Source organism: Pan paniscus, chromosome 4 (genome assembly GCF_029289425.2).
Source record: "Pan paniscus chromosome 4, NHGRI_mPanPan1-v2.0_pri, whole genome shotgun sequence".
NCBI lineage: Eukaryota > Metazoa > Chordata > Mammalia > Primates > Hominidae > Pan > Pan paniscus.
Genome location: NC_073253.2, coordinates 40,463,387 through 40,490,198, shown reverse-complemented (window position 1 = coordinate 40,490,198; position 26,812 = coordinate 40,463,387). Strand labels below are relative to the sequence as shown.

At 36.5% G+C, this 26,812-nt stretch overlaps 1 protein-coding gene across 9 annotated transcripts in view; it reads right to left on the bottom strand.

The window, feature by feature from the left end:
* Positions 1-26,812, bottom strand: part of FAM169A (family with sequence similarity 169 member A) — a 92,816-nt gene that overhangs the window by 44,138 nt on the left and 21,866 nt on the right. For 4 of the 9 annotated variants that reach the window (XM_003810466.7, XM_034959945.3, XM_008962823.3 and 1 more), the window contains exons 2-5: positions 20,120-20,254; positions 18,645-18,744; positions 17,553-17,638; positions 13,010-13,181 (exon numbers count right to left, since the gene is read on the bottom strand). The exons of 1 other annotated variant lie outside the window; for it this stretch is intronic. In XM_003810466.7, coding sequence (XP_003810514.2) covers positions 13,010-13,181; positions 17,553-17,638; positions 18,645-18,744; positions 20,120-20,254 — 493 coding nt within the window. Of the gene's footprint in view, positions 1-13,009; positions 13,182-17,552; positions 17,639-18,644; positions 18,745-20,119; positions 20,255-26,812 lie in introns of those variants that run through there. 4 more of the 9 variants (XM_008962825.5, XM_057302284.1, XM_034959947.2 and 1 more) reach the window with 3 other exon arrangements.

The following is a 26,812-nucleotide window of genomic DNA, read 5'->3' as shown; positions in this document are numbered from 1 at the left end:
CTTTTTCATTATTTTGTAGAGAACTAGTCACACAGCCCCATGTAGTTGTAACAGTGACTGGAAAATAGAATCCCTGACTGGGCAGCTCTGGCCAATGACTAGAATATAGAAAATGAACCACAAATATTGTATGGACAGCTAGCAGCCTCAGCTAACTTTCCTCTTATCTCTCAGCAGATCAACATTTCCTTGTTAACTCTCAGGTCATCAGTGGTCACATCTCAGGAGACACTACCTTTTGCCAGGATACTCCCTCCAGTAATGTTTGGTTACTTTAGGCTGTTTTCAGTGTCATTTCCTCATACCAATATTCACAAATACACTCACTTTATACAACAGTTTTGACTGATCTCATCCACGCTGTAAAATTACTTTAAGTATTCTGGGGCCCACATAAATATCCATACCTCTTCCATGTGCTCCAACTTACATTTCTATGTTATGTCTACTTATATATGCCTTAGGGACACATATGCCCATGTCAAAATTGAACTAAAGTATTATCAAACTACTCCTCTTCTTCTATTCCCAATCTTAATTAACAGCCTCCCACCAATACCTAAGCACCCAAGCCAAAGCCATTCAGATTCATCACTAGTTCCTCCACTCCCCTCCTACACACTATGGAGTTACCACACTCTGTCCACCTGAAACTCTCCCTCAGATGTTCCCTTCTCCACTCCTACTGGTGCTTTCCTAGTTCTGGTCCTTCATTCACCTGAACTACTAAAACAGCTCTTTTAATTGACTTCCCTGACTTTAAAATACAATTTTCCAAGTGCTCCCAACAGTATGTCCCTAAAATATTTAATCATGTTACTTCTACATAAAATTATTTGATAGCTTCCTGGCCAATAAAATGCCACACTTCTTAGTAGGACACTTAAGATCCTTTGCAATGGGACCTCCATCTTCACTTCTCCTACTTGTTAGTCCCACCACCTTACTCAGGATGTAGTTCCAAATATGCCCTAAACTTTCATGACTCTCTGCCTTCTGCATATATTTATATTCCATTCATGTTTACCAAGAATGTTCTTTCCCTTCCCCCTTCTCTTACTGACAAACTACTTACCCTTCAAAACTACTTTTAAATATCACTTTCCCAGTCACACCTCCCTCCAGGCAAAATTAACTACTCACTTTCAAAGACTGCTATTGTTGATACCTCAAATATATTACTTACAAAACTGAATTTTGATTATCTAATAATACAGCTTATCGACTATGATGTTGTGGGTTTTCTGTCTCATCCACTAGATTTTTGGTGCTTTCAGAACTGAACCCATGACAAATCATCTTTGTGTTTCCACTGAAGTCAACTCTATCTCTCGAATAAACAGAACCCTTATTGGCAAGCAAGTGGTTTTTCAGATAGCTAGAACTTCACCTCAACAAAGCAGCCATCTCGTTTCCCAATGATACATTTCAGGTAGCCACAGAGTAGTACAGGACTCTCACATGCCTTTGCACATTTCCCAAAGACAAGAATCACACCTAGACAGACTCAAGTCCTTAAAATATAATCACACTCTCCCAACAAAAAATTCAGCTGGGTTTCACTTTTAGCTATACTATCAATCCTTATAATTTTACCTCACAATGTTTGTTATTCCTTAAAATAACCTTAAAAGGCCCAGAAATCTGAATTTTAGTGAACAGGAAGTGAGTAATCTGTCCAAAAAAGTAGGGAAGATCATGGACATAGCCCCTAGTAAAAGGTCTGGAAGCCACAAGGAAAGCTGACGAGTAAATGTGGACAAGAAAAAATGCTTCCATTACAAATCACCTCAAATGAAGATTACAAAAATCAGAAATACACTTCCTGGTATCGGTCATAAATCCCTTCAGTAGTGGGCTAAACTGATTTATAGTAGTTGTTGACTAGATTGTTCTTCCCCAAAATATTAAGTCTTCAAATTGGATCAAGGCAATTGACAGTTGAAGCCAAATAACAATGAGTACTTCAAAAATAGTGACTAATGGCTTTTTTTCATTCCCGTTGTTATGGAGATTGCGTACCCACTGCAGAGTGCTGAAGATGGGGTAGCCACGAGGTTGCAAATTCGTGAAGAATCAGCATCATGTTTGGCAGCTGAGTATTGGAGACAGGAGCCTGCCATGAGGTTTTGAGAACAGAGTGCTGTTTTAGAGCTGGCAGCAGCATCTCAGCCCAAGAGAAGGTTATATTCCCAGAGGATGTCAGTCCCAAGGACCAGTAGCTGCCATCAGTTTGGATTCTGAAAACTAACCGGCATCAACACTGGGTGTAGAAACATGCTTGCCTTATGTATCAGAGGACATGCTCAGCAGATCCAAGAGATATATTTGGCAACTTTTTCTAGAAAAGGCACATTGGGTATCATTCATTACATTCTTGAGTTTTTTTGGTTTTTTTTTTTTTTTTTTTTTTTTGAGACAGTCTTGCTGTATTGCCCAGGCTGGAGTGTGGTGGCACAATCACAGCTCATTGCATCCTCAATCACCCAGGCCTAAGCAATCCTCCCACCTTGTAGCTGGGACTATAGCTCACAGCACACCTGGCTAAAATTTTTTTTTTTGTTAAGACGGATTCTCTATGTTGCCCAGGCTGGTCTCAGGCTCCTGGGCTCAGATGGTCCTCCTGCCTCAGCTTCCAAAGGCACAGGCCAAGTTGTAGCTTTGTCCCTTGCCATCATGCCCAACAAGAGGTTCTATACCTTTTAATGAATTGACTTTCATAAATTGGTTATGTTGGTGGGCAAGTTCTTTAAGCTGGAAATTGTAAATTCCTCCTGAAATGTTTTTTCATGCAGTTACTATGAACTAATACTACAATAAAGGATGGTCTTGGGTGTCAAAAAAAATATATATATAGTGACTAATGATAGTGACCTCAATTGTGTTCTCTGAGCTTATCTACACTAAAATACGGTATGCTATTTACACAAATTTGCATCTTTATATACTTCTTGATATAGGCCAAAAGTCACAAAACTTCCACTGAATTAACCAGTGATTTGTTTTGTATTATTTTAGTAACTGTATGAGACTTTTTCATTAATCTTCTAATTAGCATAGCCCTTTAACAGATAGTCCTGATCATTCCAGGCTGAGAAGGATTTATAAAGTTCAGCTAGTTTTGTGGTAGATAGTGATTATACTTTGGACATGGCCTCATTTTTTTAAATGTATACTTCTTGTTTTTAATCAAAGTCATCCATAACATTGTTTAGAATACAATAGTCGTATAAGACTTAAGAAAAAAAAAAAAGCAGCTCTGTGACCACTTTCCTGATACACACACATACACACACACACACACACACACACACTTTCTACACCCCAAAAGCAACCATTTTGAAGTCATTTAGCTGATATTTTCGGTATTTACTTCTACTTCTCTAAGTAACTTACTATACCTCTTGATTTCTATTTCTTGATTTTTCCATTTTAGGCATAGATAGCTAGAACTTGGAAGGTGAGAATTTAGCTCTTAAATACATTCACACACCCCAATCTCAACTCCAACATAAACACACTTCCCATACAAAAAACCCCAACACCCCTAAATAGTAATTTGTGATTTGTTAGATCAATTTTCAGTATTTACATTATGACTATATAAATGCTTTTGACAACTGAGCCATATAGTATACCATGAATGTTTATTTTTATCTTTATTCTTATACTTTTTGATTTCCCTTAATAATATTTATTACTATCTCTCTTATCCTCCAAAGTCTCCAGTAACTATGTAAATCTTATCCCAATAAGTTCAAATACATCAGGTATTCTATGAACTCTATCTTCTTAAATCAACGTCCCAGAGCTTTGTGATCTGCTCCAATCTAGATCAGTCAATCTTTAGAAAAAGAAATGTCCAAAAGATCATTCCGCAATGATGGAAAAGTTCTGTATCTACTCTGTCCAATGCAGTAGCCACTAGTCACATGTGGCCATTGAGCTCTTAAAATGTGGCCAGCATGACTGAGAAACTGAATTTTAAAATTTAACTTCAACAGCCACATAAAGCTAGTGGTTTTAACAAAGAGCAGCTCCACAACTGACATAGCTGTGATGTTGGATCTCCTTTCTTTTCTCTCTTAGTTTCCCGATCCCATCTTTCCTTCTTGATTTTCTTTATCTTAGGAGAGCACAAACTCTACTCACTTCCAGAAAAGGGGTATATAAAAGGTAAATTGTTTTAAGACTGACAGTCTAGAAATTTCCTTCTTTCACTCTCACTCTTTATTAATTTGACGGGGCACAGAACACACTGGAAATCACTTTACCCTTGGTATCTTAAAGGCATTATTCCACTTCTAGTATTCATGTTGCTGTTGAGAACTCTAGTAACGTTTTGATTCTTGATCTTTTGTCTAAATCATTCTCTCACTTTATGGAGGCTTTCAAAATCTTTTCTCTATTCCAGATGCTCTGAAATTTCACAATAATCTTGGTATGAGTGTATCTTAATTCATTGTGATGGATGCTCAATGGGCCCTTTTAATCTGGAAATGTGTGTTCTACAGTTCTGAGAAATGTTAGTGAATTATTTTATTGGTGATTTTTTCTCCTCCAATTTGTTCTCTCCTCCTGAAACATGTATTATTTAAATAATCCCTCTAATTTTATCATCTCTTCCTATTTACCATAATTTAGGTTTGTTTTTTGTTGTTTCTGCACTCCTTTCTGATCAACCTCCTCCAACTCTATTGGATTTGTTTTAGTTTCTAAGAGCTCTGTGAACATTCTTGTTCTTATTTCATAAATGCAATGACTAACTTTTCCAAAAATTGTAAGGGCCACATTTTTTGCATTGTCTTCTCCTCCAAATCTCTTTTACTCTCTTTTGCTTTAATCACCATTTTTCACATCAGTGGCCTTCCTTACCTATGACTATCTGTTCATAATTAAGAATGAGATATTAAAAAGCTAATTAGAAGCTCTGTGTGTATGGTGGGGCTTGCTGGCAATGGACCTCACAGCAGGATGATATGGCTGGAGCCTTTCCTAGGGGAACCATTTATATTGGTATTTTTAGTTTCTTTTTTCTTTTGGCCTGGTCAAACTCCTCAAAGGAGACATTTTTGCTCATGTAGCCATAAAATAATTTTGAAATACCATATATTCACACATCCTTGTGATATCTAAAAATTTTCATCTAAGTTTCAATCAATAATTACAGAAGATGTTATTTCTGACATATTGTTGACTTTTAAAAAACTATTTTAAAAACAATTGTAGACTTATAGAAAAGTCACAAAAACATTACAAAGAGCTCCCATATACCCTTCACCCTAATGTTAACATCCTACATAGCCAAAATACTATTATCAAAACCAGGAAATTAACATTGCTATAATACTGTTAGCTAAACTACAGACTTTATTCAAATTTCACACATCATTCCACTAATGTTCTTTTCTGTTTCAGAATCCAATCCAGAATTCCTTCCTGCATTTAGTTTAATATATCCCTAAACTCTGGTCTTTGATAATTCCTCCATCTCCCCTTGTCACTCATAACCTTGACACTATGGCTGATTGTCAGTTACTTTATAGAATAACTCTCCTAATTTGGCTTTGTCTAATGTTTTCTCATGAATGAACTGAGATCATAAATTTTGGGCAAAAATGCTACAGAATGATACTGTGTCCTTCTCAGTACATCATATATCATGGGATACATGATGCTGATATGTCTTATTACTAGTGATGTTAACCATAATCTGTTAGTTAACATGGTACCTGCCAGGTTTCTCTGTGTAAATTTACCATTTTTCCCTTTGCAGTTAATAAATAACATTGACTTAAAGAAAAACAAAACTATTACATCCTTCTTTTATATGTATCAAATGGACTCTAGAAACTATAATCAATGTGATAACTGTTACCATCCACTGAACAAACTATTCCTTAACACAGTTTTACACTGTTCCTTCTTCTCCTTGCACTAATATTTCTATGATATTTATTCCACAGAATGTTATCCTGATGTAATATTTTTATGCATGGAAGTTTACTGATTATCCAATCATTTTTCTCTACAAGAATATATTTGTATATAAATTCTAAAAATATCTTGTGATCCTAATGTTCTAAGTATTGATCCAAAAGAAATTTGGAATTATTATAATTATTATATTAGTATACAACAAATCAAAACACATATATCGGGAAAACTAATTACTAAGCAAAATAAAACCAAATATTATTTTAAATACAACTGTTAATGAAATAGATGGAGCTTATCTTTTTTTTTTTTTTTTTTTGAGATGGAGTCTCTGTCACCCAGGCTGGAGTGCAATGGTGCAATCTCGGTTCACTGCAACCTCCACCTCCCGGGTTGAAGCGATTCTCCCACCTCAGCCTCCTGAGTAGCTGGAATTACAGGAACCCGCCATCACGCCCGGCTAATTTTTGTATTTTTTTTTGTACAGACGGAGTTTCACCATGTTGTCTAGGCTCATCTTGAACTCCTGACCTCGGGTGATCTGCCCACCTTGGCCTCCCAAAGTGCTGGAATTACAGATGGGAGCCACCATGCCTGGCCTGGAGTGTATCATTTTTTAATTGGTTTATGAGTTCATGAATTACTTACTACCAGAATGAGACAAAGTTCAGCATTAATCCTATTCCTATTTTTTTATTTTTATAGATATAAGTGCTTAAGAACCTTGTTCAAATAAGAAGGAACCAGAAAACCCTTCGTTATAGCAATGTAAGTGTCCTTAGTTATGTGCCACATATCACACAGTGATCTATTATAAAAAATTATCTTTAATAATCTGGCATTATTAAACACAACTCAAATCCTCTTTCATTTTTGTTGAAAACAAATAGAAACCACCTGACTTACAAAAGAATATCATCTAATTATATCCAGTCACTTTTACACTACCACAAAACTATTTAGAGGCCTCTCCCTGCCTTCTTTTTTCTTTTTTTAAAGTGGGACTTCCAGACCTTTTTACAACTCCAGATTAGCAAGATAAAGGTTAGATGAAAGATATACCTTCATTTTGTAAAATGGGAGAAGGAAGATAATTTATTCCCTAACACAAATGTTGCCACCATACCTGAAAGTCTTCATGTGCCCCCAGGAGCATGTCTTTTCCCAGAGCAAGGCTGGGGTAACTGTCCAGCTGTGCTGCATTAGGGAAGGAACTTTCAGCCAATCCTTTTCTAAAGCGCCACCTCCCAGAAGTAGCTAGTGTTATAATGACTGAACTTTTTAAAGGTTCTAAAATATAAATGTGGTGCTTCCTGCCTCAGGCAATGGCATCTTAGTATTCAGTTACTACATAATCTACCCTTTTCCCAGATTATAAAGTTTTGTTGCTGTTACACTCCCCTCTTATTCACTTCGTCATGTGGGATTTAAGCTGTTTAAAAATGTCTTTGGTGTCATTCTGGTGGTGTTGCAAGAGAGAGTAGAGGCTGAGGCACGTGTTCAACCCACCCTCTTTAACCAAAGCATTAGCACTATAGCCACACCCTGCCTACCACTAGCAATATAAACTCCTCAACATGCCATCCAAATTTTCACTATAAAATTCTGAGAAAAGTTTGCAAGAGTACATGTATGACTTATACAGACTTTGAATACAAAGTTCTACGCCTGAGGTCAATGAATTTTGAATGGTGTCCTGAATAAACTAAAAATATTACATAACACTTAGTATAGCAATTATTGTAAAACTTAGTATAGAACAATTTTTTCTTCTTTTACGCTCCCTTCTGTGTCATAAAAAGGCTTTCTCTGCAGTTTTCATCCTTTTATAAACTATTTTTGCAGGTAAGTTTTTGTTACACATGAAGTACTCAAACGGAACGACTATAAAATATCTGATTTTGCAACCATGAACATTTTCTATTATCTTTCATCAAGTGCTTTCCTTTAAGTCTTTAGTGCCATGCCATAAGATAAAGGTATTTGTGGATTTAGCATCTATGGTTTCTTGTGAATGCAAGGCACCACGCAGGTCCAAGATAGGCAATAATTTGTCATTTTCCTATGACACAGATCTAATCTCTATTTGTTGCTAAGCCCGTGTTTTATGAATTAAGTTATATAAACACAGGTACAAAGAAAAGTAATAGCAAGATTTCCTTCCTTAAATAGAAAACTAAAATACTTGAGAGGCTGAGGCAGGTGGATCAATTGAGCCTAGGAGGTTGAGGTTGTAGTGAGCCATGACTGCGCAACTGCACTCCAGCCTGGGCAACAGAGCAAGACCCTAGCTCAAAAAAATAATTAAACGACCCTCTACAAGAAGCCCGGCAGGCGTGGTGACTCACGCCTATAATCCCAGCACTTTGGGAGCCCAAGACAGGTGGATCATCTGAGGTCAGGAGATCGAGACCAGCTTGACCAACATGGTGAAACCCCATCTCTATGAAAAATACAAAATTAGCCGGGCGTAATGGCACGTGCCTGTAACCCCAGCTACTCAGAAGGCTGAGGCAAGAGAATCGCTTGAACCCAGGAGGCAGAGGTTGAAGTTAGCCGAGGTCGTGCCACTGTACTCCAGCCAGCCTGGTGACAGAGTGAGACTCCATCTGAAAAAAAAAGAAATATGGGGAATAAAATACAGATCACTTAATGATTTATTCCCTAAGGTGGTAGCATTTTGAATGTTCTACCAAAAGTAATTACTGTATCAACTTTGTTAATCTAATGGTCATTAGGAAAAAGTAAACAGCACAATATTAGAAAAATTAAATAATTCCATTTACCTAGATAAGAATCCCCCTCACACAACAACATAAAAAGAGAGGAAAGAGAAGCCCTTGATGATGGGGCACTTGCAACTTGACTTTAGGATTACAGATTACTATAAAACTACCTATAATATAGGAAAAGAAAGAAGTAAACTATAACTCTTCAATGTCGAACATGATGTGCTCAATAAATATCTTTTATTACTAGTCATGATCTGTTGCTACAAGCCTAAAAAACTGACAAGGATAATGAAAACCAAACTTGATAAGTAGAGGGACTGTTAACTATGGATCCTGTGAAGATGTGCTCTAATCCCACTAAGCAATAATGACAACTACAGAAAAAAATACTAACTATCCCAGTGGATTGTGGGGAAGGTGCCAATAGACACAGGAGATTATGAGAAATACAATGCAACGGGTGTCTACTATTAGGAACTATCATTAAATAATTCCTAGCCTTAGAAATGTTATTCAAAAAAACTGCATATATCCCAGTTCACTATAGATCATGTACCTGTCACCATGACTATACATCACATATCTATTTTTTTTTAAACAGGGAATACATAATTTTTACAGTCTGTATTTAAGGAATAACAAGATAATGCCCAAACTTGAAACTATAATGTCTGAAAATTAACCTACTAAGAATAAATCATAAAAGCATTTGACCCAAAATATTGATATATAAATGAGTAGCTGAAGAGTTTTGCATTTTCATAATTTCGCCTATTGAGAAATAATCTTTATTCCTATATAGCATAATGTCTCAGGGTCATACACTGGGGCTTTGATGACAAAACACTACCTGCATTTACTCTTATTGAATCTTCTCTTCTCAAGACTCCAAGAAATAAATCTTCCTTTACTATCTATCGTAGTCTTTCAACTTAACAACCTTTCTCTTAAATTCAACTTTTCTTTTGAAAGCCAGACCTGAGACCAAGGATTTCTGCCCACAGACAGTCCCCACTTCTAACCACAGAATTCAGAAAACTTTAGAGCCAAAAGAAGTCTCAATGATCATCTGTGGTCAAGCCTAATTCCCTTATTTAAAGGAGAAAAGTAAAAGCCAAAAAAAGACTGCTACACAACTTACAAGTTAATAGCAATACTATAACAAAACCCAAAATCTCTTTGATACTAATATTAGATTTTGTCTTAAGATAATTTCTGAGTTGTACAGTAGACTAAATAGCGAAGTTTCTAAAGAATAGATTGACTTGTCTGAAAAAGCTGTCCCAATTATTTCATTAATAATTTCTTCAAACTCAAACTCATCAGCAGTCTTGAGGTATGCAAATGAAAAAGAATAGAGAGTAACTAAGGTACAGATTGAATAACCCTTACCCAAAATGCTGAGAACCAGAAGTGACTGGATTTCAGATTTTGGGGGGAATGTTGGAATATTTGCATTTTCCTTACTTGTTGGGCAACCCTAATCCAAACATCCAAAATCTGAAATGCCCCAACAAGCATTTCCTTTGAGGGTCTTGTTGGCGCTCAGAATGTTTCAAATTTTGGAGCATTTTGGATTTCAAATTTTCAGATTAGAGATATTCAATCTGTGTATTTTCAAATTTCTTATGAATCCTTTCACTGTCCTCGACTTGTGAGGAGTGTGGTATACGTCAAGTTATAAATCATTTTGCTTTGTTCTGCTTCCTCCCTAGAGCTTAAGCACAGATTTGAACCAGCCATCATAACCAAAAACATTATGAGACACGGACAGATCTCAAGAATTAACCATGACTTGAAATCAGTGACAATACCTTCAATCTCACTCAATGTTCTTTTTCAAAAATATTTGATGAAAGAATCAATTACGTTAAGTAAACAACTGTTAGTCAAGGAAGTAAAAACTTATTTTACCAATAAATTAAGATAAATTCAGGAACCACAAGCAACTATTTTCTGAAGCTTTCCTTCAACTGCAAAATAAACACTAATTTAAAATTTTTTTTTACTTCATTTGTAAGACTAGGTTTGAAACATTTGGTGCTTCTGCAGAATTGTTTGAAAATATAAAACATCATATAAATAATGAGAAAAAATGAAATACACCTTAAAGAAATGAGCTCACTACATTAAAATAACAGTAGAAAAAAAACAACCAAAAAAACGCAAATATCTTTATAAGAAAACTATCTACCTAACCCAAAAAACAAACAAACTGTAAGTCTCTCACAGTGATCTATTTCAGGCAAAGAAGAATTTATATAGTTTCTTGAATTTCATTGTACTGTAAGAGAATTTGACCTCATAAACAAAGTCTCCTTTTTCTATCAAGGCTATTCTATGTCCTAATAGCCCCATAAACTTATTTGCTATTTTAAAAATCATAAATAATAAATGATTTCACAAGACTTTCATTCAACTACAAATCTTCTTAATAAAGATTTTATCTTTTTGCTACTAGTGTAGAAAAAAGTATTACATATATATCAGTATATATATGAAATATGTTTATATAAATACATACTTTGTATGTTTATATACTTTATATATATAAATATAACATATATATATATACACACACACACACACACACACACATCAGAAATACTTCCATCACAAGGTGTTTAGTATTTGTTCTGGACAATTTCTCTAAAATATTTAAATTATGTTTAGGTTTCCTTTGTAGAAAAAACACTTCCAGCCTGAATTAAATGGCTACTGATTCAAAGGCTAGTATAAGCCCACTTAACTCCATTGTTATCTGGTACAACGGGGAAAGAACTAAAATAGTAAAGATGTAAGACAATTAGAGATATATGGAAGGGACTAAAAGTGGCAGATACAGTAGCACCTGGAAACTCAATGCTATAAAATAGTTAACTACCAGAACAAGCAGAAATAGAGGCTAGGTGCCAGAGAAGGAGCCTCAACATGCATAATAAGAAGAGCACACTCCTGCAGTTAAATACTGATCAGAAACACTAAATAGGAAGGCTGTGCCTTTGTGTGTCTTTCATAGAAAGAAGCCCTCAATACAAAAGTATAAACTAGTTGTGCTCCAAATGTCTATCAGGTAGGAAACTCCCCTGGAGCCAGTATTAGAAACAAAAAGCCTCCAATTCCCACAGGAATTGCCTTATATAAAATAAATCACAAAGCAATTAATTCACACCCCAACTGCAAACATTAAAACATTTAAAAACAACAAAGTGATGTCTTCTCTGCAATGCACACTAAATTTCCATTGAAAACTCTTTCTCCTCATGTATAATCAGTATTTTTCTGAAGTTACAAAAGTTACTGGTTCTATTTCAAATTTATACAAGAACAGAGACAATAAAGGGCACTCAAAGTATTTACCTAAAGAAAAACCATTTTAAACTGCACATCAGTTTTTTATTCTTGGGAAAAAATGACCTTCCTTTTATGGACTATACGCACTAATTCTCATCACAAATGTGTACTAATTATGGGATCAAGGTATCAGTCACAACTGTTCATTAGATCAGCAGTGAATTTGGTAGGATCTTTAGACTGGATGTGACCAGAAGAACTAAGTTTGGAAAATCTGAAATGGAAATAAAAAGAAACTAAGTGTATTCTCTGTGAAAGGTCTTTTGGTCAAGGTACAAAACAAGGCAGACTTTGTTCTTTGATGGTCACAAGGTGTGGGTTGTATGTGCACACAGAGTAAGTAGGTTAGAGCTTCCTGGCTCCAGCTGCTCTAGGGAGCTGAATGAATGGGAGTACAGGTAAAGCAGGTATGAGGTTGCACTATTTTTTAAGGATAGGGTATAGTTGGCTCTTACGATCAGAAACCCAAACTTTAGAGTAACAATTTCAAAGCTGTTTGTATTTACTAAATATATTAAAGCATTTTGTTTTTCTTGGTAATTAGCCAAGTTGCCCTTTCATATGTCAGGCTGAATGAGGTGTGCTATGCATAAACAGGCTATGCATTTGGGCCACAGGTAGACTGGGGTTTTAGAAGGAACCTGTAACAGTAACAGCAACAGGAATCAAAGTAAACAACAACTTTTGGAAACGTGAGGGCTAGAAGATAGACAAATATGAGGTTCAACATACAACTGTGTCTCCATATATATGGAGAAATCTTCTTCGGGATCAAATGTTTATTTTTATTTTGTTTTTTCAAAACACTTTCCCAACAATCCTCACTGTCATAGGATGGTAGAATCAAAGTACTCCCAAGAAATACTAATTAAAATCACCTCAATTTGCATGCTAGAGATTAATTTAACAGAGATATTGATACAGTTGGAGGGGTCTAAAATAGAGATTTCCATAATACACAGTTTAAATAACTTTTAAAGACTCACCTGTAGGCTTAACTGAATAAAACCCAATGGCCTCTCCTTTCTTCCACAGAATCTTAGCATAATCAGTACTGCTATGACACAGGAATGGGATCTCATTTCTCTCCATTTCCTGTTTTCTATAAATAATTCGATTCAGAACATACAGAACCACTCTCTCCCCAAGAGTGCTCACCTACAAAGAGAGTCAAACACCAGGCACAGCAGTTATAATATGCATCAATCGCAAGATGCTATTTACTTTGCTCCCTGCTCCCATACCTCATACTGGAATTCAAAGCACTTCAAATGCATTCAAAACAATTTGCAGAACATTTTATTACCACAGAGATGAGACTAATCATTCACATAGATTACAATCCATTTCCACACACACATATTATGCATAGAATACTGCCTTTCAACAAAATTCTAAATCGGGCAAAAAACAGGTCCCCAATGTACCAATCCCGAGCATGTCTTTCAGCACTCACCATCTTCTTTCTGCTTCCAGCTGCCCAGATCCAGGGTCTTACCAACCCTAATCACAGCCCTCACTATAGTGAACTACTTCAACTGCTTTTCAGTCTCCACATTAAAAAAAAAAAAAAAGGCAGAAGGCAGCTTAGTGTTATCCCCTGAACACTTTAAGAACAATTACATCATTTGGTGAGGGAAGCCATAATTACACTCTTGGGAAAGAAATGTGTCTCATCTTTTCCTGGTAAAATGTTCATTTAATAGCCCTATCTTTGCTGTCAACAAAGACGGGGATACCAAAGAAGTCTAATAAAAACATACTTAGGGCAGTAATAGAACAGAAACAGAGTCTCACTTCCTACACACAGGGCTACATGGTCACAGGGACCACACCAACACTCAGAACTTTCTGATATCAAATAGTGAGGTGTTCCTGATACACAGGCCAGTACGGGGACTCATGCCTGTAATCCCAGCACTTTGGGAAGCTGAGGTGGGTGGATCGCTTGAGCTCAGGAGTTTGAGACCAGCCTGGGCAACATGGCAAAACCCACCCGTCTCTACAAAAAATACAAACGTTAGCCAGGTATGGCTGAGCACACCTGTAGTCCCAGCTATTCGGGACGCTAAAGGGGGAAGATCACTTGAGCGCAAGAGGTTGAGGTTGCAGTGAGCTGTGATTGCACCACCGCACTCCAGCCTGGGCGACAGAGTGAGACTGTGTCTCAAAAAAAAAAAAAAAAAAAAAAATCTGTACATAAGCCTATATTCCCCCAGGTCTCTTAAAACAACTTCAGGCTCTAATTAGTTTAGTGGATAGAGAAAAGATTGACCATATACATATACTACTCTCAAAAATACCCCTGGCAGGGGATCTCACATAACAAACATAGGAAATAGCAGCCGACTAGCAATAGCTTCCAAGACAACCCATTCCTTCCTTGAACCCACAGTTCTGACCAACAACAATTCTTCCTTATTCAGAGCTGAAATCTATTTCTCAAAGACTATATTTTGATATTCTGCAGCCACATAGCCTATAAATATTTGAAGATAGAGCCATGATGTTCCCCTAAATTTCACAGCAACGTTAAACATGGTTATAAATGAAGGAAAAGGCTAATCTAACACAATTTGGGGTACTCTTGCCATTTCAGTGCTCTCTCTCTTGAAATTGTTCCAGATCCATAACATCTCTCTTCATGTTCGGGATGTGGATTTCATGAAGATATTTTGAAGGTGCTGCTGAGACAATGGGGCTTTTCTATATAAATAAAGTTTTTATTAGCTTTTTTGCTTATCTGGATTTTACTGCTAATTAATTAAAGCCCAATACTTTTTCATACGTACTGTTGTTTCAGTTTGGTGTTCATGGTGTACAGTTAATTTTTTGAACCTATAGGTATTACATTTCTCCCTATTTAATTTTATTATGTTAGATCTTTCTCTTTGTTTTTTAATTCTGCCCTTCACAGATTAGCTCCTCCATTCAGCACAGTGACATGCAGAATTGATAAGCATGCCTCTAAGTCACTGACAAAATGAAGGACACAATGGACAAAGTCTTGCAGCATACTACTGAGGACCTCCCGTCCATATAATTGAGCATCAGTTTCCAGGTACAGAGAGGTTTATAAAAATAAAGTCAACTTGCTCCAAGTTAAGTGTTTGTTAAGTACAAAAAGGGTTACACCCTTCTGTAACTTTACCAACCAATTTTTCCTTACTGGCCAGGATTTGACTGGAATAGCAGTCCCCCTTCACTGATTTCTCTATTTAAGAGGGAACATAGGCCAGGAGTGGTGGCTCACACCTGTAATCCCAGCACTGTGGGAGGCCAAGGCAGGTGGATCACTTGTGGTCAAGAGTTCGAAACCAGCCTGGCCAACATGGCGAAACCGCATCTCTACTAAAAATACAAAAATTAGCTGGGCAAGGTGGCACACACCTGTAGTCCCAGCTACTCGGGAGGCTAAGGCAGGAGAATTGCTTGAACCCGGGAGGCAGAGGTTGCAGTGAGCCGAGATCATGCCACTGCACTCCAGCCTGGGTGTCAGTAAGCCTGTGTCAAAAAAAAAAAAAAAAAAAAGAGGGAATGTTGTCCCTAAGGTAACTAAGGCTGAAAGAGTCCACATAGTTGTAGTCTTATTTTTGGTTTTGACTCCTCCTCTTTTCCCAATCCATATCTGGAGGTTTCAGTTTCTCCACTTGAACAGCAAAAGCTACAATATACCATCATATTAAGATTTTCCCTTCTCCTTCTCCGTCCTTTAGCCTTCATATCTATAATATGCCAAACCTCAGTCATGTTAAAACACATCAGAATGCTTATTTTCTTGACATACATACTTCTTTTCACTATCAGAACTGTTCCTGAGAACACATTATACTCCTTTATTGCTATCTACTCCTCCAATTTTACAGCTTTATGCAGGGATATAATTCCCTCCTCCCCTTCAGTTTTTGTTCAAAGTTTCTTATCAGACTGGCAGATAACCAGGTACACACATTCTCCGAGCCTTCAGCGGATGGGCCTACCACTTTGGGAATCTTAAGACACACTGAAGAATTAATGCAATATCCAAAAGTTACTAATACTTAATAATACTAAGTGCATTATTCTCTTATCCTCCCATCTCTTTCAAAGTTCCCAACTCAAAGGGAAGAAATAAAAACACCCTAGTAACCTGCAAGTTTCTTCAGTTTCTTTTTTTCCTGCTGCCACTGCCCCTTTAAGCAAGCATTAAGTTTTGCTTTTCTGTGAATTGGAGTAACAGGATAAAAATTTCTTGATATGCTTTCCTTGTTTCTTCTGACTGGTTCAACTACCCACAAAAAAAATGAACAGTAGCTGGAACCCTGTGAATCTGACAAGTTTTTACAGAGTTGGCCTATCCTAGAAGTGTTCTAAAGGAAGAATATCAAGACACATATATATTTCTGTTAAATTCATTCTCCTGTTGGCTGGGCGTGGTGGCTTATGTCTGTAATCCTAGCACTTTGGGAGGCTGAGGCAGGTGGATCACTTGAAGTCGGGAGTTCGAGACCAGCCTGACCAACATGGAGAAGCGTCGTCGCTACTAAAAATACAAAATTAGCCGGGCATGGTGGCGTATGTCTGTAATCCCAGCTACTCGGGAGACAGAGGCAGGAGAATCGCTTGAACCCAGGAAGCTGAGGTTGTGGTGAACAGAGATAGCACCCCACTCCAGCCTAGGTGACAAGAGCGAAACTCCATCCCAAAAAAAAAAAAAAAAAATTCATGATCCTCATTAAGGGTCTCTTTCTTTTAGGATTAACAAGACACTCTATACTTAATTAATGAATAGTACTGCTTCTCCAAAAAGTCAGTATTCTTTTTAAGTAAGCAAAGTCTAATGCACTTCTACCAAGTCAGTTTCCTATTTCTCCAATATTATTATAAATCTCACTCTTCCAGCCACCAAAGATTTCATCTTTTTTTTATTATGCCCTGCCTCCTCAAATATGTTACATCTTGGTTTCTATGGATTTTCCATATCCTGTCCTATTTATCCTCCAATAACTAGAGCACCAGAGATGTCTCTTAAACCCTTTCATCTCTAGCATGAAAACCAGCTTCCTTCCTGCAACATTCTTCAGCTGGCTGCCTTCTACTATAACCCTGCCGAGGTTGGAAGCTTGCTCTCTCCTGAACCTGGTCATTCCACTGTTAGGAACACTATATAGACCACCTAAAGAGGCCCTACTAATAAACAAGTTTCCTGGTCAGTCTCTCCTAGAGACAGAAGCTAAACAATCACACAAAGGGAACTAGCTTTTCCTCTATCAAATAAGAAAATCAGAAGCTAACGTGGATAAAGGTAGCCAAAGCTCAACTAACACATAGGTATTCATTCTTCCTCACCCAATCTCAGATACTTATAGAATCACATAAAAATGGAGGAAGCCCAACCTGAATGCTGGCTTCATCTTAAGAATGAAATTCTAGGGTTTAATATAACCTGATTATTTTTAAATGGGGAAGAGCTCAAAAACTATCACTGTTTACAGGAAACACTGTGAAATGGCCTCAAAAGAAACACTCAAAATTAGAGGATCTTGTTACCTGCTTAAGCCCCTCTCTTGAAGGAACAGATGTTTTCACAATATCATCAATAGCCCACCACTGATCAGCAAGGTAAAGTGCCACAGCTAAAATAGAATAAATAATCATTAACACTTGAGTTTTAAAGTACACTTTTAGACTTAATAAGGCCATACTGTACTATAAAGTATCCATATACTTTATATTTAAGAGTATCTATATAAACCTTACCAAATAGTAATATTGTACTTTGTAGCCTCATTTATACCATTTTTATTTCACTGATATGGTTTGGCTACATCCCCACCCAAATCTCATCTTGAACTGTAATCCCCACAATTCCTACATGTAGAGGGTGATTCGATCATGGGTTGGGGTGGGGGATCCCATTATCACAAGATCTGATGGTTTCATAATGTTTGACTGTTCCTCCTTCACACACGTGCGCACACACTCTCTCTTGCCTGCAACCATGTAAGACGTGCCTGCTTCCCCTTCTGCCATGATTGCAAGTTTCCTGTGGCCTCCCCAGCCATGCGGAACTGTGAGTCAATTTTTAATTTTTTTTTTTTTTTTTTTGGAGATGGAGTTTCACTCTTATTGTCCAGGCTAGAGTGCAATGGTGTGATCTCAGCTGACTACAACCTCCACCTCCTGGGTTCAAGCGATTCTCCTGCCTCAACCTCCAAAGTAGCTGGGATTACAGGCATGTGCCACCATGCCCAGCTAATTTTGTATTTTTAGTAGAGACAGGGTTTCACCATGTTGGTCAGACTGGTCTCAAACTTCTGACCTCAGGTGATCCACCCACCTCGACCTCCCAAAGTGCTAGGATTACAGGCATGAGCCACCGTGCCTGGCTATGAGAGTCAATTAAATCTCTTTCTATTATAAATTACCCAGTCTCAAGAAGTTCTTTATAGCAGTGTGATAGCAGACATTCATCCATCAAACATGTAGCTATAAGCAATTAAGAATTACATTTTAATAAAATTACAATTTGAAACACTTTAAAAAAAAAAACCAAATTCCTTCATGTAGCTACCTTTTAAATAAATTTCTAACAGTTTGGAGAAAAATTCCTTAACTTATAAAAATTAAGCAAAAAGAGACCTGTCAGTGAATCTTCAGGTGCAAAGAGAGCAAGAATTTTCTGGGTCTGATCTCCACCATAAAGAGGTACAAAGCCTACATTTGACAGGCTAATAGGAATCTGAAATGACAAATTAATAAAGATTAGTGAACAGTCTGTTAAGAAAATACATTAATCAATCTTTTATCAAAGTAGTAAATATTTCCTATGTTAATTTTAATTTATTTTATAGGAGACATTATTTCTAGTCTCTAAAAAAAGAGTAAATCAGATAGACTTCCCTTTTGGAATAATTTTATTGTCTTAGGGAAAATATGAAAAGTTGTTTCATAAATATTATTATGTATCTAGCCACACATCTGAATAAAAACCAAAGCTATAATATGGCCCATAAAGTCATTTAAAAAACAACTATAATTTATCATCTGTTATTTAGCCTACTTGAGGAAGATATTCCATTATCTAGTTAAAAAAAAAAAAAAAAAAAAGCAGGCCGGGCACAGTGGCTCACGCCTGTAATCCCAGCACTCTGGGGAGGCCAAGGCGGGCGGATCACAAGGTCAGGAGATCGAGACCATCCTGGCTAACACAGTGAAACCCCATCTTTACTAAAAATATCAAAAATTAGCCGGGCATGGTGGTGGGCGCCTGTAGTCCTAGCTACTCGGGAGGCTGAGGCAGGAGAATGGCGTGAACCCAGGAGGCAGACGTTGCAGTGAGCCAAGATCGTGCCAATGCACTCCAGCCTGGGCAACAGACCGAGACTCCATCTCAAAAAAAAAAAAAAAAAAAAAAGGCAGTCAAGTAAATTAATTTTTCTGGGAAGATACATGCTACTAATATCCTTTAACATTTTTTTGCCTTCATTTAATCCAACACTTATTCCCTATTTAGAGATAACATTACAATTCAGAGAATTATAAAAATATTGGTGCTGGGGAAGACTTTAAAAAATTCTTTAAGTCATCTCCAGAAGAAAAATCTAAGGCCTAGAGAGGTTAAGGAATTTGTCCACCACAGTTCACAGTGAAACTCTAATGGTTCCAAGTCTAATGATCTTTCTATCACAAAATATTATAATTTACTGACTAGAAAATTTGATTTTACTTTTTTAGAAAAAGGAAGAAAAGATTCATGGCACAAAAAATATGTAATTTAGTGTTTTGCTGATTTTTTAATTAAAAAATTTTCTAAACTCACAAATTCCAAATCTAAAGTAAATCTGAAGCAGCTCAAATATAGTAAACAGTCTTAGCAAAACTGGTGGTATTCTCACATATAATTTTAAAGCCATAAAGTCAAATAGCAAAAACCTGTGGAGTTTCTCTTTTTAAAAACTGATCAACCAATATTTATCCATTTTACTGAATAGATTTCTGTAAAGATTTCAAAAATTAATGATTAACACTTAAAATGATTTTTTTAAAAAAGGATATTTATTTCATGTATAAACTGAACTGAAAAGATTGATGGCAATCACTGCAGAACACCTTACCGTAATATTGAGAAGAGAAAAACACTCTGGATTTTCAGGGTCCCCACACCTTAAATCTGACATGTAATCTTCAGCAGAATTTTCCAATTCCTCATGGCTGCAATTTTCCAGCATATCCACAGGGAATGCCATCCTCTTTAACAAACAACATGGAACAAACAATTCAGAATATGAAACGCCATCTTCCTTTACTCACAGAAAATAAATTTTACTACCATGTTGCCATATTTTGTTATAACAAGATTTTTCTGTTTCACTTTGCCCGCAGAATACAACTTGAACCTGCTGATTTAACCATGCATGTCAAAAAGAAAACTTTCAAACATTATTCATTTGTATTAAAAACAGGCAATGAAATAAATTAACAGATACGTCCTTACATAACAAATATGGTCACATAGGCATAAGACATATTTATATGTACATACACACAAAAATACACATATAAATATACTCTCATAAACCACTCAACATAAAAGTCACTGTAAAAGGACACGAGAACTTGTTGGAATAATGAAAATGTTCTACAATTGGATTGTGATGATAGTTGCACAACCCTATAAATTTCAAAAAAAAAAAATCTAAAAAAAATCACTGCGGGCACAGTGGCTCACGCCTGTAATTCCAGCACTTTGGGGGGCCAAGGCAGGTGTATCATGAGGTCAGGAGTTCAAGACCAGCCTGGCCAAGATGGTGAAACCCCGTCTCTACTAAAAATACAAAAATTAGCCAGGCATGGTGGCAGATGCCTGTAATCCCAGCTACTGGGGAGGCTGAGGCAGGAGAATTGCTTGAACCCGGGAGGCAGAGGTTGCAGTGAGCCAAGATTGCACCACTGCGCTCCAGTCTGGGTGAAAGAGTGAGACTCTATCACAAACAAACAAACAAACAAAAATCACTGAATTGTACGGTTTGCAATAGATGAATATTATGGTATATTATAAATTATAATTCTCATATATATAGCTTTTTTCTTTTTTTTTTTTTTTGAGATAGAGTTTTGCTCTGTCACCCAGGCATAAGTGCATTGGTGCAATCATTGTTCTATGTAACCTTGAACTCTTGGGCTCAAACAATTCTTCTGCCTTGACCTCCCAAAGTGCTGGGATTACAGACACTAAGCCACTGTGCCAGGACTATCTTGCTGGGTTTTTTGTTGTTGCTGTTTTTTAAGCAAGATTTTAATGGGGAAACACTAAAGGTTTTAACACTAAAGATTAGAAAAACAAGGACTCCACTACTATATAACATTATGTAGGCAATGATCAATCCAATTAGACAAGAGAAAGCAATTAGAGGCATAATAACTGGGGTGGGAGTAGGGTAGAAGCGAAGCTATTGCTATATCTATTATTTGCAAATAATATACTTAACTGAAAAATTCAAAAGAATCCATGAAAAAACTATTCCAAGCAACAAGAAAATTTAGTAAAATAGGACATAAAATTAGCATACATAAAGACACCAGTCTTCATACATACAACGTAACAGTAAGAAGAAATAACGGGGGCGGGGACAGCAAAGTAAAAATAGAAAAAGAAAGTATAAATAGAGATGAAGACCTCATTTACAACAGCAAAAATCAAAATAGGCTTAAATTCAACAACAGAAACAGTACAAAATCTATATAAGGAAAACTACAAAACATTCCTGAAAGTGAACAAGACAAAAGAGAAACCATGTTCTTGGAAAGAAAGCTTCAGCATCATAAAGGTACCGGATCTCCCTAAGATAATCTATTAATTTAATGCAATCCTAATGAAATACCTTTAAGGTTTTATTTTTTCCTGAGGCAAGAAAAGTTGATTATAAAATTAATTTGAAAGAACAGACAAGCAAAAATAGCTAGAAGAATGCACCCTGTCGGAGATTAAAACATCTTACAAAACTTCTATAATTAAAACAATGTGATACAGGCATGTGAATCAACAAATGGAACAAGATATAGAAATACACATACCTATGGAAATTGAGTATGTAATAATGGAGACATCTCATTTGGCGGGGAAAAGACTTTTTTAATAGGTAGTATTATTTCATTGGTCTATCTTATTTTTAAATGAGACATTAATTTTGCTCATTTTGAACTTCTTATATTTGAAATCATTCAGTATGCTCTTTACTGTGTTAACTCTCTTCACTCAACACTACTTCTGTGAGAAACATGAACACTGTTGCATCTATCAGTTAATTTACCCATTATACTGCTGATGAACGTTTGGCTATTTCCAATATTTGGCAATTATGAATAAAGCTGCTATAAGTACTCCTGCATGAGCTTTCTGGTAGACGTACGTGGTCATTGTTGTTAGGTCTATATACCCAGGCTAACCAATGTTACTGAAAGTGAGACAACCCTACTGCATCCTGATGTGATTCAACAAGAAAATCAGACCTAAATCTAACCAAGCCATTAGAGAAATATGTTAAATGATGCCTTAAGTATGCAGTCAACCAAGTTTAGAATAACTCAGTTTCTTCCAAATATATGACATGCAGTTTATAGAAAAAAAGTAAGATGGAAAGAAAATATAAATTAAAAGTAACTTAAGAGACATGTCAATGCACTGCAGAGAGTATCCGGATTTATTTACTCTTGAAAATTTCAATGACAAGGCCGGGCACAGTGGCTCATGCCTGTAATCCCAGCACTTTGGGAGGCCAAGGAGGGTAGATGTAGATCACTTGAGCTCAGAAGATCAAGACCAGCCTGGGCCACACAGTGAGACCTTGGCTCTACAAAAATATGAAAATTAGCCGGGTATGGTGGTATGCACCTGTAGTCCCAGCTACTCAGGAGGCTGAGGTGAGAGAATTACCTGAGCCCAGGAGTTCAATAACGCAGTGAGGTATGATCGTGCCAGCCTGGGTAACACAGTGGGACCTTGTCTCAAAAACAAAAACAAAAAAACAAAAAAAGAAAAGAAAAGAAAAGAAAAATTTCCATGATAAAAAATTAAATAAAAAATAAACTTATGGGCCAGGCACAGTGGCTCACGCCTGTAATCCCGACACTCTGGGAGGCTGAGGCAGGTGGATCACAAGGTCAGGAGATGGAGACCATCCTGGCTAACACAGTGAAACTCCGTCTCTACTAAAAGTACAAAAAATTAGCTGGCTGGTGGTACACGCCTGTAGTCCCAGCTATTCGGGAGGCTGAGGCAGGAGAATTGCTTGAACCCAGGAGGTGGAGTGTACGGTGAGCCAAGATCGCACCACTGCACTCCAGCCTGGGTGACAGAGTGAGACTCCGTCTCAAAAAAATAAAAACAAAAAATAAACTTATGATCTAAATCAAATACTAAGCTATTAGTTCTTAAAGGAAGTATAAAGTTAGTATAGAATATCTTGTTTTAAAAGTTACCTAGTTGGCATTTACCCAATAACCTCTTCAATTTTTATTTAAAACAGTTTTATAAAGGGGAAGGCAGAAGATCAACTAAAAGTTACTTTCCTCTTTGAAATGACCTTCAAACTTATTTTATCACAAAAGTATCAGAAGGCAAGAAACTGAAAATCTAATGGAAATACCAGAGAAACACCAAAAAAAGAGATAGGATTGACATACACTGTAACAGTTAATAACTGAGTATGTTTTTCTGAATTTTCAAGATATGATGATAAGAGGAACTATTTTTACCCTAATCTGAAAGTTAAGTCCTAAGGACTTTAAAACTTCATGTACATGCCGGGTGCAGTGGTTCACGCCTGTAATCCCAGCACTTTGGGAGGCTGAGGTGGTTGGATCACGAGGTCAGGAGATCGAGACCATCCTGGCTAACACAGTGAAACCCCATCTCTACTAAAAACACAAAAAATTAGCCGGGCGTGGTAGTGCGTGTCTGTAGTCCCAGCTACTCAGGAGGCTGAGGCAGGAGAATTGCTTGAACCTGTGAGGTGGAGGTTGCAGTGAGCCGAGATTGTGCCACTGCACTCCAGCCTGGGTGACAGAGCGAGACTCTGTCTCAAAAAATACAAATAAATAAATAAATAAAACTTGATGTACATATGGTTGGGAGCCTAATTTTATATAAATATGTACATTTCTACATCAAATTGATTTTTAAAAATCAAAACTTAAAAACAGAAAGCACAAATTCATTTCAACTGTTAGTAAATGTAAATGTCTAAATTAAAGAGAAGGTAAGAAAAACTTGTGAAATGATTTGGGAGTAATACCACAAGATTTGCAGCCAACTTTTCAAAAGCCTATGAATTTCAAGAGAGATCAACCAGGAGCTTATGCAAGTAAGATGTTATAGGTAGAAAAGGATCACAAAATAAAACAGTAGCTCTATTGTGAAGGAAGCTTCTTTGTTAGCTTGGGCAAATCTTTGTATTTCTATCAAATTCAATATGTAAAAGCAAACTAAGGAAATATAACATTATGTTCTATAGTCAGACCTAACAATTCCAATGAAGACTAAAATTGTAGATGAAATTATAAACACGAAACAAATGGTCAATAGTGGATAGAAGTAGTATGACTAGGAAAACAGAACGTAATAACTGTTTTTCTTCTCTTATGGACAAGACTCCTAATATCAAATATCCAAATTGTATCAAAGACTCAAACATACAAGTAAAGCACTAAGACATTTATTATACCATATCATTGACTAGATGAGGCTCAAGGATTAATGTCATAGTATTCTCCTTAAATCAGTTCAAAAGATTCACTTGAATATTAGCTACCAAAACAAAGTATGGATGAAACACATTTAAATTTTCATTTACTAAGAGCAATTGTAATCTAAAGAATGAAATGCAAATTTGTATTTGAAGACTGCTGCCAGAAACTTTGTCTATAAAAGCATAATCACAACCACATAAAAATAATATGGCAGCATAAAGAATACAAAATGGACATAAGAGTTTGATAGAACAGCAAGTTCAAGTTCACAAGTGATTTCTTTTTCACTTACTGTTACTATGATACTATGGTTCTTAGAAGATTTTAAATGCTAATTTCATATTTAAAATTCTAAATACGCATGTTATTTTAGATTGATCACTGAAAAGGAGAAAATTCTATTAAATAAGCAATAGGTCATCTAAATAAAGAATCCAAAGTCATAACACAGAATCACAGAACTTTAGGGTAGCAAACAGTCTTAGAAGTCTTGGCCTCAGCCTCCCAAGTAGCTAAGACCACAAGCACACACCATCGCACCCAGCTAGTCTGTATTTTTTATAGAGATGAGGTCTCCCCAGGTTGCCCAGGCTGGTCTCAAACTCCTGGGTTCAAGCGATCCTTCCGCCTCAGCCTCCAGTGTGATTATGTGATTACAGGTGTGAGCCACTGTGCGTGGCCCTAAGAGGCTTTAGTTAAGAGTGGTATACAGGCCCACCCTACTACGTCATGGCAGGGGTGAGACTGGAACACAGGACAGGTGTCCCTAAGTCCACTGATCTTTCCTCTATCCCAGTGTTGTCCAAACCTCAGTAATTTGCATACCACCATCAACATTTTTCTGAGTGTCAAGTGCCGTATCACTATATAATATTTTTCTCAATTCACTTAAAAAAACAAAAAAATAAAACGCATTCTTCTCATCCCATCCCTGCTCCCCTTTTATAATTGTGGTAAAATATACACAACAAAATTTACCATTTTAACCATTTTTAAGTATACAGTTCGGTATACTCACAATGTTGTGCAACCAGCACCACTATCCATTTCCAGAACTTTTTCATCACCCCAAACATGGTCTGTACCCATTAAACATTAACTGTCCATTCCTTCCCCCCACTACCCCCTGGTAACCTCTATTTTACTTCCTGTCTACGAATTGGACTATTCTAGGAACATTTTAAGTGAAATTATAGAATAACTGTCCTTTTGTGTCACGTTTATGTCACTGTACATAATGGTCACAAAGTTCATCCACGTTGTAGCATGTATCAGAATCTCAACTCATTTTTTAAGAAACATTTTATTAACCCTAAACTATTAAGACTTGCATGTGGGTACAACAATAAAGGGAAAAATATTAAGACCTATGAAACCACCAATTTGATATATTAGATTATACATTTTCCTAATCAGCATTAAATTTCCTATAATTTAAATGTTCACCTGAATATAATCTAAAAATATCTACCAAATCGCCAGTAGTATGTCAGCACATTAGAAAACACAGCACTATACAAAAACACACTACTACAGATCAAAGGCAAGTAGAATATCACTAAAGTGTGAAAACAGAAATTAGTGATTCTTCATTCTCTTTTTCAAGTAAGGTTTTTTAACAGAAAAAATGACTTCTCGGCTTATTTTTATTACTGTCAAAGATTTTTTTTCATATACAAAATGTTACTTAAATACAAAACAACCCTGTGTCCCAGAGTCTGACAATTTAGATAACCTCAAATTTGCATACAGAAGAGCACCAGGGGAGAAACCCCTTAGTTAAATGTTGTGATTTCTGAACACGGTTTAAAAACAACTGTATCCATCATAGCTTTTAATATGAAAAAAACTGGAAAATACTTCCCTAATTCCAAAGGCCCAGACACACACACACCTATACCTCTCTTCCAAAATATTTTTATGTTTGCAAATCTGTTCTGAAATCCATTACTTTTGTTTCCAGTCATTCTCAGTGCTAAATTTTATTCGAATTTAAAGGAAGATGAAAGAATTAGAAATTATTATTATAAATCAGTAAAAGCAGCAGGTAACATTTACTG